The 13,310-nt window shown below is 43.7% G+C and overlaps 1 protein-coding gene across 1 annotated transcript in view; it reads left to right on the top strand.

Moving 5' to 3' along the window:
* clu (clusterin) overlaps positions 1 to 13,310 on the top strand; it is a 30,900-nt gene that overhangs the window by 2,143 nt on the left and 15,447 nt on the right. Inside the window, exons 2-3 of the mRNA XM_034162674.1 lie at positions 7,691 to 7,834; positions 9,711 to 9,859. Of these exons, the coding sequence (XP_034018565.1) occupies positions 7,691 to 7,834; positions 9,711 to 9,859 (293 nt within the window). The remainder of the gene's footprint in view (positions 1 to 7,690; positions 7,835 to 9,710; positions 9,860 to 13,310) is intronic.

Here is a 13,310-nt window from a genome sequence, read left to right as displayed (position 1 = left end):
GACCAAAGATCACTGATCAGGTTTGAAGGACAGCAATCAAGATCAAAGGAGAGAAACATGATCAGAGATCACCAATCAGGTTCAATGGACAATGAGGATAGCAGTGAGGATCAAAGGACAGGAACATGATCAAAGGTCAGAAACATAATGAAATATGAGTGATCAGGATCAAAGGACAGGAACATGATCAAAGATCACTGATTAGATTTGAAGGACATCAATTAAGATCATAGGACAGAAACATGATCAGAGATCACCAGTCAGGTTCAATGGACAGTGAGGACAGCAATGAGGATCAAAGGACAGGAACATGATCAAAGATCACTGATCAGGTTTGTAGGACAGGAATCAACATCAAAGGACAGAAACATGATCAAAGGCCAGAAGCATAATCAAGTATGATTGATCTGGATCAAAGGTGAGTGTTCAGGATCCCATGGTTGTCTATCAACAGGTGTACTTTGATGCAGCTCTATAATAATCTGGATCTTTTGGATTGGAGTGGTTTGGGGCAGGAATTTATTATGAAGGGCACGACGGTGGCACCGTGACACATTATGATTATTTTCTTTTTTACTTCACATTTGACATTTATTCACAAATGACATACATTTAGCACTTTATTTTTAGCACACAGTGGTGAGAAGATGAACATCACTCCTTTAATGGTGCAAGATGATCCCCTTTGTGACATCACTAAAACCTAAAGAGATAAATAAAATAAAAGGACATTTTTGAAAATGGGTTTGGCTTGCTCCCAAAATGCAGTTGGTTCTTCTCTGACCACTTCAACACCCCCACACTAACATTCACCAAAATCCACAAGTGAATTTTTGAGCCACGGCGCAGCCAGACGGTTACATCACCGCCATCGTCCTGCGGGTTGGTGGCGGTGGTTCTTGGTGAGTCACGTTCATCTTGTATTGTGTTGACCTGCATGTTTTGGTGTAAGTGTCCAGCAGCAACACAAAAACACAAACTGAGGTGTGTCAGGCACTGATGTGTTCAGGGACTCGTGATGGAGGAGGAAAGTGGAAATGAACGCTTGTGCAGCAGCGTCACACTCACTGCGCACACACACAGGATGCAGATGATTCATCAGTATATCGTTCATCAGATGGAGAACATTCTGGAAGCACCTGGACAACATCTGGACTGAATGATGGCTACTCTCATTACATTTGTTTAGTTGTGGTAATCAGCAGATAATGCACCGCAAGCAACCCCGTTTTCCCTGTGCCAGGCCTGTCGTCTGCTACTGTTTTTCCTCACTCACTTGTTCCTTTCGCGCACTTCTTGGTTTTCTTGTGGAAAACTTGTTGCTGAAAGCAGACTTTGTGTGTTTTAATGAAGTGAGACATTAGCTGTCTCATCAGGGACACTTTGCCATGATGCATTCATAAACAGTCCTGCTGTGTCTGGAGCAGGTGGGGAGTTTTGCAGCGCTGCAGACTAAAGGTTGCCTCAGTGACTGGTGTTGCCCATATTGCACCTGGCTGTGGAAGACTTTCGAGAGATCTGTCTGGGTGGTTGCCATCCAAGACCCAAGACGGCTCCGTAGCATAGCGGAAACGGTGATGCACGGCAGCAGAATACACACATATGTTCAGTCCTTTTGTGAAGGCAGGTTTCTTTGTACTTGACTGAAATCCATATTTTTCATAAACTGAGTTCGCTAAATCGCAAATTGAAAGCCAATCACTTATTTTAATAATTCTATATATTTGTATCCTAATTCTATATATCTTTAAAATTAGAAGATGCGCTCACAGAACAAATATGTACAAACTCCCACCGATCACACAAATGTATACATTTTTGTGATGTCATAAAGCTGATTCTGGCCATACCTGCAAAACTGCACAACAAAAGTCAGCCCACGACTGAGGTGAGGGGACGGCGAACAGCTGCAAATGTCACACCGAACTGCGCGAATTTCCTCGCCGATGCCGTTCGCAGGTTGTTGCAGCCCAGCGAGACACTTACCTAATCATCTCTTCGCTATTAGCCGTGATCCAGGCTCTTTTGAATATAGTACATACTGCACCAAGGCCTTCAGCAATCCTCAAGCAATTAAACACATCATCTGAGGCAGCATCACAAATGTTTTGCAAGAGTATCATGGTTCCTTCAAGGGAGAGACTTTCTGACTCAAGCAGCAAAATTAACACAAAGAAGCAAGAGAAAAGTCAGAACAGACACATTTACTCAGACGACCACCAAGCAAGCAAAAACTCCATAAACACAAAGAACACAATCAGAATTAAGCAGACTCCAGATTCTGTGTGTGTGTGTGTCACACAGGCACTGACAGAGTCAGACGACAGACATCATAGTAAGTAAAAAAAAAAAATACAATCAGTTAAATATACTTCTGCTTTTTGTTCCTTAGAAACAGTTCGATAACACAGTTGCTGAGTCCACAGCTGCCTTGTAAACCCACCAACATATCTGTTTAAAAACTTGCCAAAAGATAAAAAAAAAAACACTGCACAAAAAATCAAAATAGGGTGGTGGTGCTGCTTTAAAGGCTACATTATGTGCTAGTTTTGTTCCAGTTAACTAAAAAGAAAAAATAAATTAACTTTACTGCACAAACAAAATGGGTCCCTGATTCACATGTACGGTACATCCAGAAAGTAATCACAGCACTTCACTTTTTCCACATTTAGTTATGTTACAGTCTTATTCCAAAATGGGAGTAAATTAATTTTTCCCAACAAAATTGTACTCACAACACCCCATAATGACAACATGAAAAGGTTTTTATTTATTAAAAATAAAAAAGTAAGAAATCACATGTACGTAAGTATTCACATCCTTTGCTCAATACTTTGTTGATGCACCTTTGGCAGCAGTTACAGCCTCAAGTCTTCTTGAATATGATGCCACAAGCTGGGTGCACCTCTTTCCAGCATCCCTCAAGCTCCATCAGGTTGCATAGGGAGCATCGGTGCACAGCCATTTTCAGATATGTCCAGAGATGTTCAATCAGATTCTCAAGGGAAGAAAAACTTTTTCACATCGTCATTATGGGGTATTGTGTGGGGGGAAAAATGAATTTCACCCATTTTAGAATAAGGTTGTAACATAACAAAACGTGAATACTTTCCAGATGCTCTGTAGGTGTAAGCTAGCAAGCTACGTAAGAAAGAACATGCCCAATGCGGCAAACTCCAAATCTGATTGGTTAAAGAACATCACAACCGACAATCAATCAATCAATCAATTTTTTTATATAGCGCCAAATCACAACAAACAGTTGCCCCAAGGCGCTTTATATTGTAAGGCAAGGCCATACAATAATTATGTAAAACCCCAACGGTCAAAACGACCCCCTGTGAGCAAGCACTTGGCTACAGTGGGAAGGAAAAACTCCCTTTTAACAGGAAGAAACCTCCAGCAGAACCAGGCTCAGGGAGGGGCAGTCTTCTGCTGGGACTGGTTGGGGCTGAGGGAGAGAACCAGGAAAAAGACATGCTGTGGAGGGGAGCAGAGATCGATTACTAATGATTAAATGCAGAGTGGTGCATACAGAGCAAAAAGAGAAAGAAACAGTGCATCATGGGAACCCCCCAGCAGTCTACGTCTATAGCAGCATAACTAAGGGATGGTTCAGGGTCACCTGATCCAGCCCTAACTATAAGCTTTAGCAAAAAGGAAAGTTTTAAGCCTAATCTTAAAAGTAGAGAGGGTGTCTGTCTCCCTGATCTGAATTGGGAGCTGGTTCCACAGGAGAGGAGCCTGAAAGCTGAAGGCTCTGCCTCCCATTCTACTCTTACAAACCCTAGGAACTACAAGTAAGCCTGCAGTCTGAGAGCGAAGCGCTCTATTGGGGTGATATGGTACTACGAGGTCCCTAAGATAAGATGGGACCTGATTATTCAAAACCTTATAAGTAAGAAGAAGAATTTTAAATTCTATTCTAGAATTAACAGGAAGCCAATGAAGAGAGGCCAATATGGGTGAGATATGCTCTCTCCTTCTAGTCCCCGTCAGTACTCTAGCTGCAGCATTTTGAATTAACTGAAGGCTTTTTAGGGAACTTTTAGGACAACCTGATAATAATGAATTACAATAGTCCAGCCTAGAGGAAATAAATGCATGAATTAGTTTTTCAGCATCACTCTGAGACAAGACCTTTCTGATTTTAGAGATATTGCGTAAATGCAAAAAAGCAGTCCTACATATTTGTTTAATATGCGCTTTGAATGACATATCCTGATTGATCAAAAATGACTCCAAGATTTATCACAGTATTACTAGAGGTCAGGGTAATGCCATCCAGAGTAAGGATCTGGTTAGACACCATGTTTCTAAGATTTGTGGGGCCAAGTACAATAACTTCAGTTTTATCTGAGTTTAAAAGCAGGAAATTAGAGGTCATCCATGTCTTTATGTCTGTAAGACAATCCTGCAGTTTAGCTAATTGGTGTGTGTCCTCTGGCTTCATGGATAGATAAAGCTGGGTATCATCTGCGTAACAATGAAAATTTAAGCAATACCGTCTAATAATACTGCCTAAGGGAAGCATGTATAAAGTGAATAAATTGGTCCTAGCACAGAACCTTGTGGAACTCCATAATTAACTTTAGTCTGTGAAGAAGATTCCCCATTTACATGAACAAATTGTAATCTATTAGACAAATATGATTCAAACCACCGCAGTGCAGTGCCTTTAATACCTATGGCATGCTCTAATCTCTGTAATAAAATTTTATGGTCAACAGTATCAAAAGCAGCACTGAGGTCTAACAGAACAAGCACAGAGATGAGTCCACAGTCCGAGGCCATAAGAAGATCATTTGTAACCTTCACTAATGCTGTTTCTGTACTATGATGAATTCTAAAACCTGACTGAAACTCTTCAAATAGACCATTCCTCATCGCAGCCATGTATTTGAACAGCAGAGAGAGAAAAAAATCATTCTGAAGACCTCACAGAAGATTTTTTTTTCACCCAGAGACAGCAGCGAGAAATCTGATTGGATAAAACAAAGCTCTCTTCTGTGTGAGATGATCTGGAAGCAGCACATCGACAGGAGAGCAGATTTCATCCTTATAAATACATAAATGGAATATTTATGGGGGGAGGAAGTTGTCCAGCTGTCCAAACAGGCGTCAGTGAAAGGAGCCGTTGTTCTTTTTATGTAACCGTTCTGAAAGGCACAGTCGGTCACCGCGGCACAAAAGACTGATTTGAGGTCAGTCTGACGATCAGCTTTAGCGAGCGGAACCGGAGACGAGGAAAACGTTCTGTTCAGCAGCCAAGAGTGTCCTGATGAATCACTTGTATTGATCAGTGTGTTATTTTTATTTTTTGCTGCCTAAACCACATCCCTGTGGTTTGAAGCAGTTTATATCGCCCTCTATTGAACAAGTCTGACATTACAACTGCCCAAATAAGAAATTCTCCATCACGCTCCATTTTATTCAACAATATGTATGTTAACTTGGACAGAATGCCGACTTTATTTCCATGTAAAGTTCTCAGCAGCCTGAAAAGCAAAAGTCCCAATGTTTTTGTATGGTTTTCCATGTAATAAACACCATATATAATGGATTTTGTATAACATATTTTTGCTCACATCAGACAAAATATCCCGCCCCATCGTAATGTATTACCATTAAAAACCCCGTGCATGTACCGGACAGAGCAGTCTGGACGTGCCCAGTAACAGAGGTATGAACACTCACCGATTGGAGGAGAGTGGGTACCGTATTTCCGTGATTAAAATTATTTTAATCAAACCGTGCACAGACCCGGCACCTAAACGAGGTAGGGCATAATTCAAGGCCGGCAATTATTAACAAAATGCTGCTGTCTTCCATCATATTATAAAAGTGTTTGCAGTGTGCTCGCCAATTACATTTCGATCATGGATCAAATACATTTGGCAGAAAAGTCCGTAAATATGACAAACTTCACAACACGGAGCGGGAAAAGATGCTGAAATGACCTGCAACTCATGGAGGAAACTGTATGTACTGTATCACTGGTTTCGAGGTTGATGATTGTACAAAGAAGTGGAGCTCATTGAGGGACAAATTAATCCAGAAAAAGCCACTTTTCCTGTGGTAAATTGCATAAAGACACGATGGGGAACTGTAAAACACCAGAAGCATAAATCAGGCTTTAGGATTTTAAGGTACCACTCTGCAGCGGACTTATAAAAAAAGTGATGTGACCAAATGTAATCTTTTTAATGCACATAATACTCAGCGCTTATTTAAGGCAGGCGTTATTTTTTTCAGACGAAGTTTTGACCCAGTCATTAAATGAGGCAGGTCCCTATTCATGGTCAGGCCTTTAATCAAGGAAATACGTAAACCTAATTGAAGACGAGGATTCCCCATAGATAGTTCAGCCCCTTCTGACTGTAACTAATTCATTACGTACATATAACGGATTTTGTCCGTTTTATATGTATAATGGACTTTGTCCATTTATATGTGTAATGGATTGTCTGTTTGACGGATTTTGTCCATTTTATACGTATAGCAGATTTTGTCAGTTTATACGTATAATGGATTTTTTTCTGTTTAACGGATTTTGTCCATTTTATATGTATAACGGACTTTGTCCATTATACGTATAATGGATTTTGTCTGTTTGATCGATTTTTGTCCTTTTTAAATGTATAGCGGATTCTGTCCGTTTTATACATACATTTGTCAGTTTATACGTATAATGGATTTTTTCTGTTTAACGGACTTTGTCCATTTATACGTATAATGGATTTTGTCTGCTTGACGAATTTTGTCCATTTTAAATGTATAGCAGTCCGTTTTATAAATATAACGGACTTTGTCCATTTATACATAAAATGGATTTTGTCTGTTTAATGGATTTTGTCAATTTTATATGTATAGCGGATTCTGTCCGTTTTATACATATAACAGACTTTGTCCATTTATACGTAAAATGGATTTTGTCTGTTTAATGGAGTTTGTCAATTTTATACGTACAGCGGATTTTGTCCGTTTTCTACATATAATGGATTTTGTCTAACGGTTTTTGTCCATTTTATATGTACAGCAGATTTTGTCCATTTGATACGTATAATGGATATTGTCTGTTTAACGAATTTTGTCTGTTTTATACATATAACGGATTTTGTCTGTTTTAAACATATAATGATTTTGCCCGTTTATACATATAACAGATTTCAGTTATAACAAAATTCACTGGTCCACCTGAATCCATTTATATGTGAGTTTTACTGTTACTTTTGTTTTCCCACTTCACTGAAGTGACAGGTGGTGCAACAGATAAAAGTTGCACAACTGGTAAATTTTCTCTGTCCAGTCACATCTGTAGAAGAACATACATACAACAACATGGGTATCTCCATTCCCTGACTCGTCTCAAGAAAATGGACTATAAAAGTGCTTTTTTTATTAAAAAAAAAAAATCATATTTCATTTGTCCAGTTTTTGTATCTTTGGTCCCGTTATTTATCACCACTTAAACAGCAAAGTGCATTCAGACACACTCCTAATGGGTTTGCAGCCTCTGCCTGAGTCCTTTCTGTATCCTCCATTAAAATAAGGCCCATATCAATTGTTGGATAACAGTGAATATGTGCAGTGAGAAAAAGCAGAAATTTCATGTTTTTAGGTGAGAAATGTAAACTTGTTACCATAAATGTGGTCGTCATTCCTGGTGTGTTGACGTCTGTCGGTCCAGGTTTCACTCCCTGTTCTCTGCTGAGCCTTGAAGAGTTGGAGACGATGATGATGATGAAAAAAGATTGGAGGTTTGTGGCGGTGGCCTCTCTTCTTCTGGCCTCGGTGAACTGTATCCTCCAACCCACAAAAGAAGAACTGAACGGTAAGAAACACACTGAAAATATCAAACCTGAAATAAATGATGCATGAAGAGTTAAAGAATTCTCTTCTCATTGTAACTTGAGTAAATTAATTGAAAATTGTTTCGACCACTGAATTATTTCTGCACCCAGAGAAGTATTTTATAACTTAAGTCTTAAATGTATAACTGATAAGCTTTTTGTTTCAATGGTTTGAGACTCTATTTTTGATGAAAAGTACATGAGATATTTAATAACGCTCCTATGACCTGTGAGCTAAAAAGAATCATTGTGTGAGCACTAGCTTGTATTTTAATGAGAATGTCCTAGAGATGTCTTAGAAAAAGTATTACAATTAAATCACTTATTGCAAAAACTAGAAGGGGCAACAGCTGTGACTTGAATTTCCGAGGAGTCCCAAAAATAAATGATTTGTGAATCTGTGACAGTTTAATAGAGCCGTTCCCAAATTTAATAAGACCACGGCACACTTTGAAATCTGAAAATGATTTGTGGCCTACACAAACATTAATCACAGTTTTGGTTGATGCGGAAGACTAAGATGATGTGTGTGTGTGTGTGTGTGTGTGTGTATAAATATAACTTTACTCAAGCGCTTGGCAAAATTCTATTGTACCTGCATTAATGGTAAATGTCCACCAGGTGGAGATATTGTTCCATTTCAAGAACCTTGAGTACAGGCTGCTGTAGGACACCACCAATAATGACCAACCCATTGTTTATATTAAATGTACAACCAGGGCTTAATTTGAGGGGGAGCAAGCCGGAGCGCGCTCCGGAACCTCGGACGTGCTCTCCGGAACCTCTGACGTTGGCTCCGCCAGCTATTTATACTGGATCCGTGATCTGCCACCTCTCTTGACTAACAAAATTAAAAAAAAAAAAATAAATCACTGCGATTGCTCTCACTGCCAATCACACCGCCGCCCTCCTGTCTGCTGTGCGGAATTGCGCCAAATCTGGCAACAGGTCCAGAGGCTACACTCGCTGTTTTGATCCGGATGTTGACCGTAGCTGCAGAGCTCCGTGGCCACCGAGAGAGGACTTGGATTCTTTGCGGGTCCCGCATCTGTACCCCCGGAGGCAGTGAGTGAAGGGAGAGCCACGCATTGTGTTCTGCGTGTGTCTGTTTATAATCTTCTCGCACAGAAGAAAAAAGAGTGTTTACACAAGAGAGAAAAGTGAGAAAATGTTAATGCCTGTTTGAGAAAAGTGTGTAGTGAGGGGTTTTACAGCCATAAAACATCTATAAGTGTAAAAAATAGCGCTGACTACTTCGCGGATTTCATTTATCGCGGGTTATTTTTAGAACGTTCTCCCGCGATAAACGAGGGACCACTGTACATCATTAAACAGAAATTTGTACTCTATCCGGATTTGGTGTGACTAGTGTTATTAGGCCTACAATACATGCCGAGTTTATTTTTCAGTGTGGCGCACAGCGTTGTTCGCAAGCTCCCCGGCCCCCCTCGCCCTTCTTTTTTTTCTGCACCGGAGCCACCCATCCTCTGCGCTCCGGGACCTCCCACTTTACAAATTAAGCACTGTGTACAATTTAAAGGACCATAATATTTATTTGAAAGTTCAATATTAATAATTATACATTATTACTTATATATATAAAAATGGGAAAACAGAAACATTACAAGTTCTCTCTGTAATCTATCACTTTAGGAAAAGTTTTTTTTACAACTACTTCTAATCTCATTTGGGCTACTGGATTGTTGTACAGTAATTATGCTGCATCGTGCACCTTTTTCTCTCTATTTGAATACAAAGTTTTTGCAGCATAGTCACTGGAAAGTGATGGTGTTGTTGCGTTAAAGCAGACAGTAAGAAGCATGTTTTGTGTTTTTTTGTTTGTTTTTCTTGTAACAGAAATCTCCCTGATGGGAGAGAAGTACCTGGACAAGCAGATCGAGAGCGCCATTAACGGAGTGAAGGAGATGAAGAGCGTGATGCAGAAATCCTCAGAAGAGCACAAGAGGTTTTTAAAGGACCTGGAAACAACTAAGCAGCAGAAAGATGTAAGACTGTGTGTGTGTTGCATCTCATTTTAGGACCACCATGCTCCCTACTATACAGATGACTACAACTTAGTCAATATGGTGTTGTGTGGGCCGCTGAAGAGGAGGTACTGCTGGCCCACCACCACCAGATGGTGCCCTGCTTGGAGTGCGGGCTTCAAGCACGAGAGGGCGCCGGAGCCACTGGGAGTGACAGCTTTCACTCTTCATCAGCACCAGCTGTCACTCAGCCAACTCATCACCATCTCCATAAAGGCCGGACTGCGACTCCACCTCCTCGCCGAGAAATCAACTACCAATCAGGTAATTTTCTCTGCTGACTCAAAAACATTGAGTAATAATCTCAACTTCTTTACAGCCGTTTTCCTGTGGTGTGTCCTTGTCTGTGGGATTGGCGTTTGGTGTGATCAGTGACGGCTTCGCTTCACACCCCAACCAGATAAGTGGTTAGACAGGAGCTGCACGAGTGTGTGATTGGAGGTGGAGGTTCTCCCTCCTTTACTGAATACAGACTGTGGGATTACTGAGTGTGCGACCTCACACTCATCTGGACTATCTCTGTTCTCTGCCAGCAGTACCGGGTCTGACTGCTGAAGACAGCAGCCACCTGGGGCGCAGGGCTTGGCGGCTCCAGTGTTCTTCAGCTCCGTTGGCGGTGGAAGCTGTGTGGATCCGGCTTTTCTCTCGCCAGGTGTCTTCTATCGTCGAGCCTGCCCACACGTCACCTGGTGTATGATTGACAGTCACTGTATTGTTATTGTCTGTGCATCGTTGTGTGATTCACAACATTAAATTGTTACTTTTTGGCTTATCCATTGTCCGTTCATTAACGCCCCCTGTTGTGGGTCCGTATCACAACACTTTCACAACAGGATTTCTCGAGGGCGTCAACCATCGCTTGAACAGCCAATGGAAGAGCGAGGTGCACAGGCGCCAGCAGGAGGCGTGTTGGGTGAGCTGCAGCACATCTTAACCGCCTTTACCGCTCGGTTGGACTTACTTACCGAGCAGAGCAGTGTTCTCAATCGTAGGATGGAGGCTCTCACCGCCCAGGTGGAAGTGCGTGCTCAGGGTGCTGCTGCAGCACCTTCTCCTGCTGACCGTGTGCCAGAAACAGACATTCCGCTGGTCGTTCAACAAACCCCCCCACTTTCCCCTGAAGCATACATAAGTCCTCCGGAGCCGTACGGAGGCTGTGTGGAGACGTGCGCGGACTTCTTGATGCAGTGCTCGCTCGTCTTTTCACAGCGTCCCATCATGTACGCAGCAGACGCCAGCCGGGTGGCTTATGTGATCAATTTGCTTCGAGGAGAGGCACACGCCTGGGCTACGGCGCTTTGGGAGCAGAATTCACGGCTCCTAACGGTTTATACTGAGTTTGTGAGGGAGTTCCGACAGGTGTTCGACCACCCTCATAAAGCTGAGACCGCTTCAAGTGTGCTGCTGTCGATACAGCAGGGGCGTCGGAGCGCAGCGAAGTATGCAGTCGACTTCCGCATCGCGGCAGCGCGAGCCGGCTGGAATGCTGTTGCGCTCCGCGCCGCCTTTGTAAACGGACTGTCTCTGGTCCTTAAGGAGCACCTGGTGGCGAAGGACGAGCCGTGGGATTTATATGGGCTTATCGACCTGATTATACGGTTAGACAACCGATTAACGGAACACCGACGGGAACGAGACGAGGGGCGTGGCCAGGCACAAGCTGTCTCTCTTCCTCCCGGGTCCGAAAGGAAGCCGACTTCCCCACGCTCCACTGCCAGGGCTCTCCACGTGACAACAGCTCCCCCTGCTGACGTTGCTATGGAAACGAGCAGGGCCAAAAAACGATCAGATCAGAGACAAAGGAGGCTGATCCGTGGAGAGTGTTTTCTCTGCAGCTCTACCGAGCACATACAGAGAGAATGCCCCAAACGGTCAAAACAACAGCACTCGTCCTTAGAGACTGGGCTAAGGGTGGGCCACAACACCCACATGGGGAAACCCCGATGATCTGGACGAATCCCAGTCACGATCCTGAGTGGGGATCTAACCCTTCACGCCCCAGCACTGGTGGACATGGGGTCGGAGGGGAATCTGCTGGATAGCAGATGGGCAAAGGAGGTTGGGCTCCCTCTAGTGGCCTTACCGTCACCATTGTCGGTGCGGGCGCTAGATGGCACCCTTCTTCCACTAATCACACACCAGACACAGCCAGTGACATTGGTGGTGTCTGGGAATCACAGGGAGGAGATTGTGTTTTATGTAACACCTTCTACCTCCCGAGTGATTTTGGGTTTTCCATGGGTGTTGAAACACAATCCCCGAATTGATTGGCTGTCTGGGGTTGTGGTTCAGTGGAGCGAAACCTGCCACCGGGAGTGTTTAGGATCCTCGGTTCCACCCAGTGTGACTGCTAAGGAGGAGGTTTCAGTCCCCCCCAATCTGACGGCGGTGCCGGCCGAGTACCACAACCTTGCTGACGTCTTCAGCAAGGATCTGGCGCTCACGCTGCCCCCGCACCGTCCGTACGATTGTGCCATTGATTTGATACTGGGCGCTGAGTACCCGTCCAGCAGGCTGTACAACCTCTCACGTCCGGAACGCGAATCAATGGAGACCTACATCCGGGACTCGTTAGCTGCCGGGTTGATCCGGAACTCCACCTCCCCGATGGGTGCTGGTTTCTTTTTTGTGGGCAAGAAGGACGGCGGACTCCGTCCATGCATTGATTACAGAGGGCTGAACGAGATCACGGTTCGCAACCGATACCCGTTACCTCTGTTGGATTCAGTGTTCACGCCCCTGCATGGAGCCCAAATTTTCACGAAATTGGATCTAGGAATGCTTATCACCTGGTTCGGATCCGGGAGGGAGACGAGTGGAAGACGGCATTTAACACCCCGTTAGGTCACTTTGAGTACCTGGTCATGCCGTTTGGCCTCACCAATGCGCCCGCGACGTTCCAAGCATTGGTTAATGACGTCTTGCGGGACTTCCTGCATCGGTTTGTCTTCGTATATCTAGACGATATACTCATCTTTTCTCCGGATCCTGAGACCCATGTCAAGCATGTACGTCAGGTCCTACAGCGGTTGTTGGAGAACTGGCTGTTTGTGAAGGGCGAGAAGTGTGAGTTCCACCGCACTTCTTTGTCCTTCTTGGGGTTCATCATCTCCTCCAACTCCGTCGCCCCTGATCAGGCCAAGGTTGCGGCGGTGAGAGATTGGCCCCAACCAATGAACCGTAGGAAACTACAACAGTTCCTCGGTTTTGCAAATTTCTACCGGAGGTTCATCAAGGGCTACAGTCAGGTAGTTAGCCCCCTGACAGCCCTGACCTCCACAAAAGTCTCCTTCACCTGGTCGGATCGGTGCGAAGCCGCGTTTAGGGAGTTGAAACGGCGGTTCTCGACTGCACCGGTTCTGGTGCAGCCCGATCCCAAGCGCCAGTTTGTTGTTGAAGTGGATGCCTCTGA

This window comes from Thalassophryne amazonica, chromosome 21, assembly GCF_902500255.1.
Source record: "Thalassophryne amazonica chromosome 21, fThaAma1.1, whole genome shotgun sequence".
NCBI lineage: Eukaryota > Metazoa > Chordata > Actinopteri > Batrachoidiformes > Batrachoididae > Thalassophryne > Thalassophryne amazonica.
Note: the sequence above shows the minus strand (reverse complement) of the source record. Positions and strands in the feature narration are given on the sequence as shown.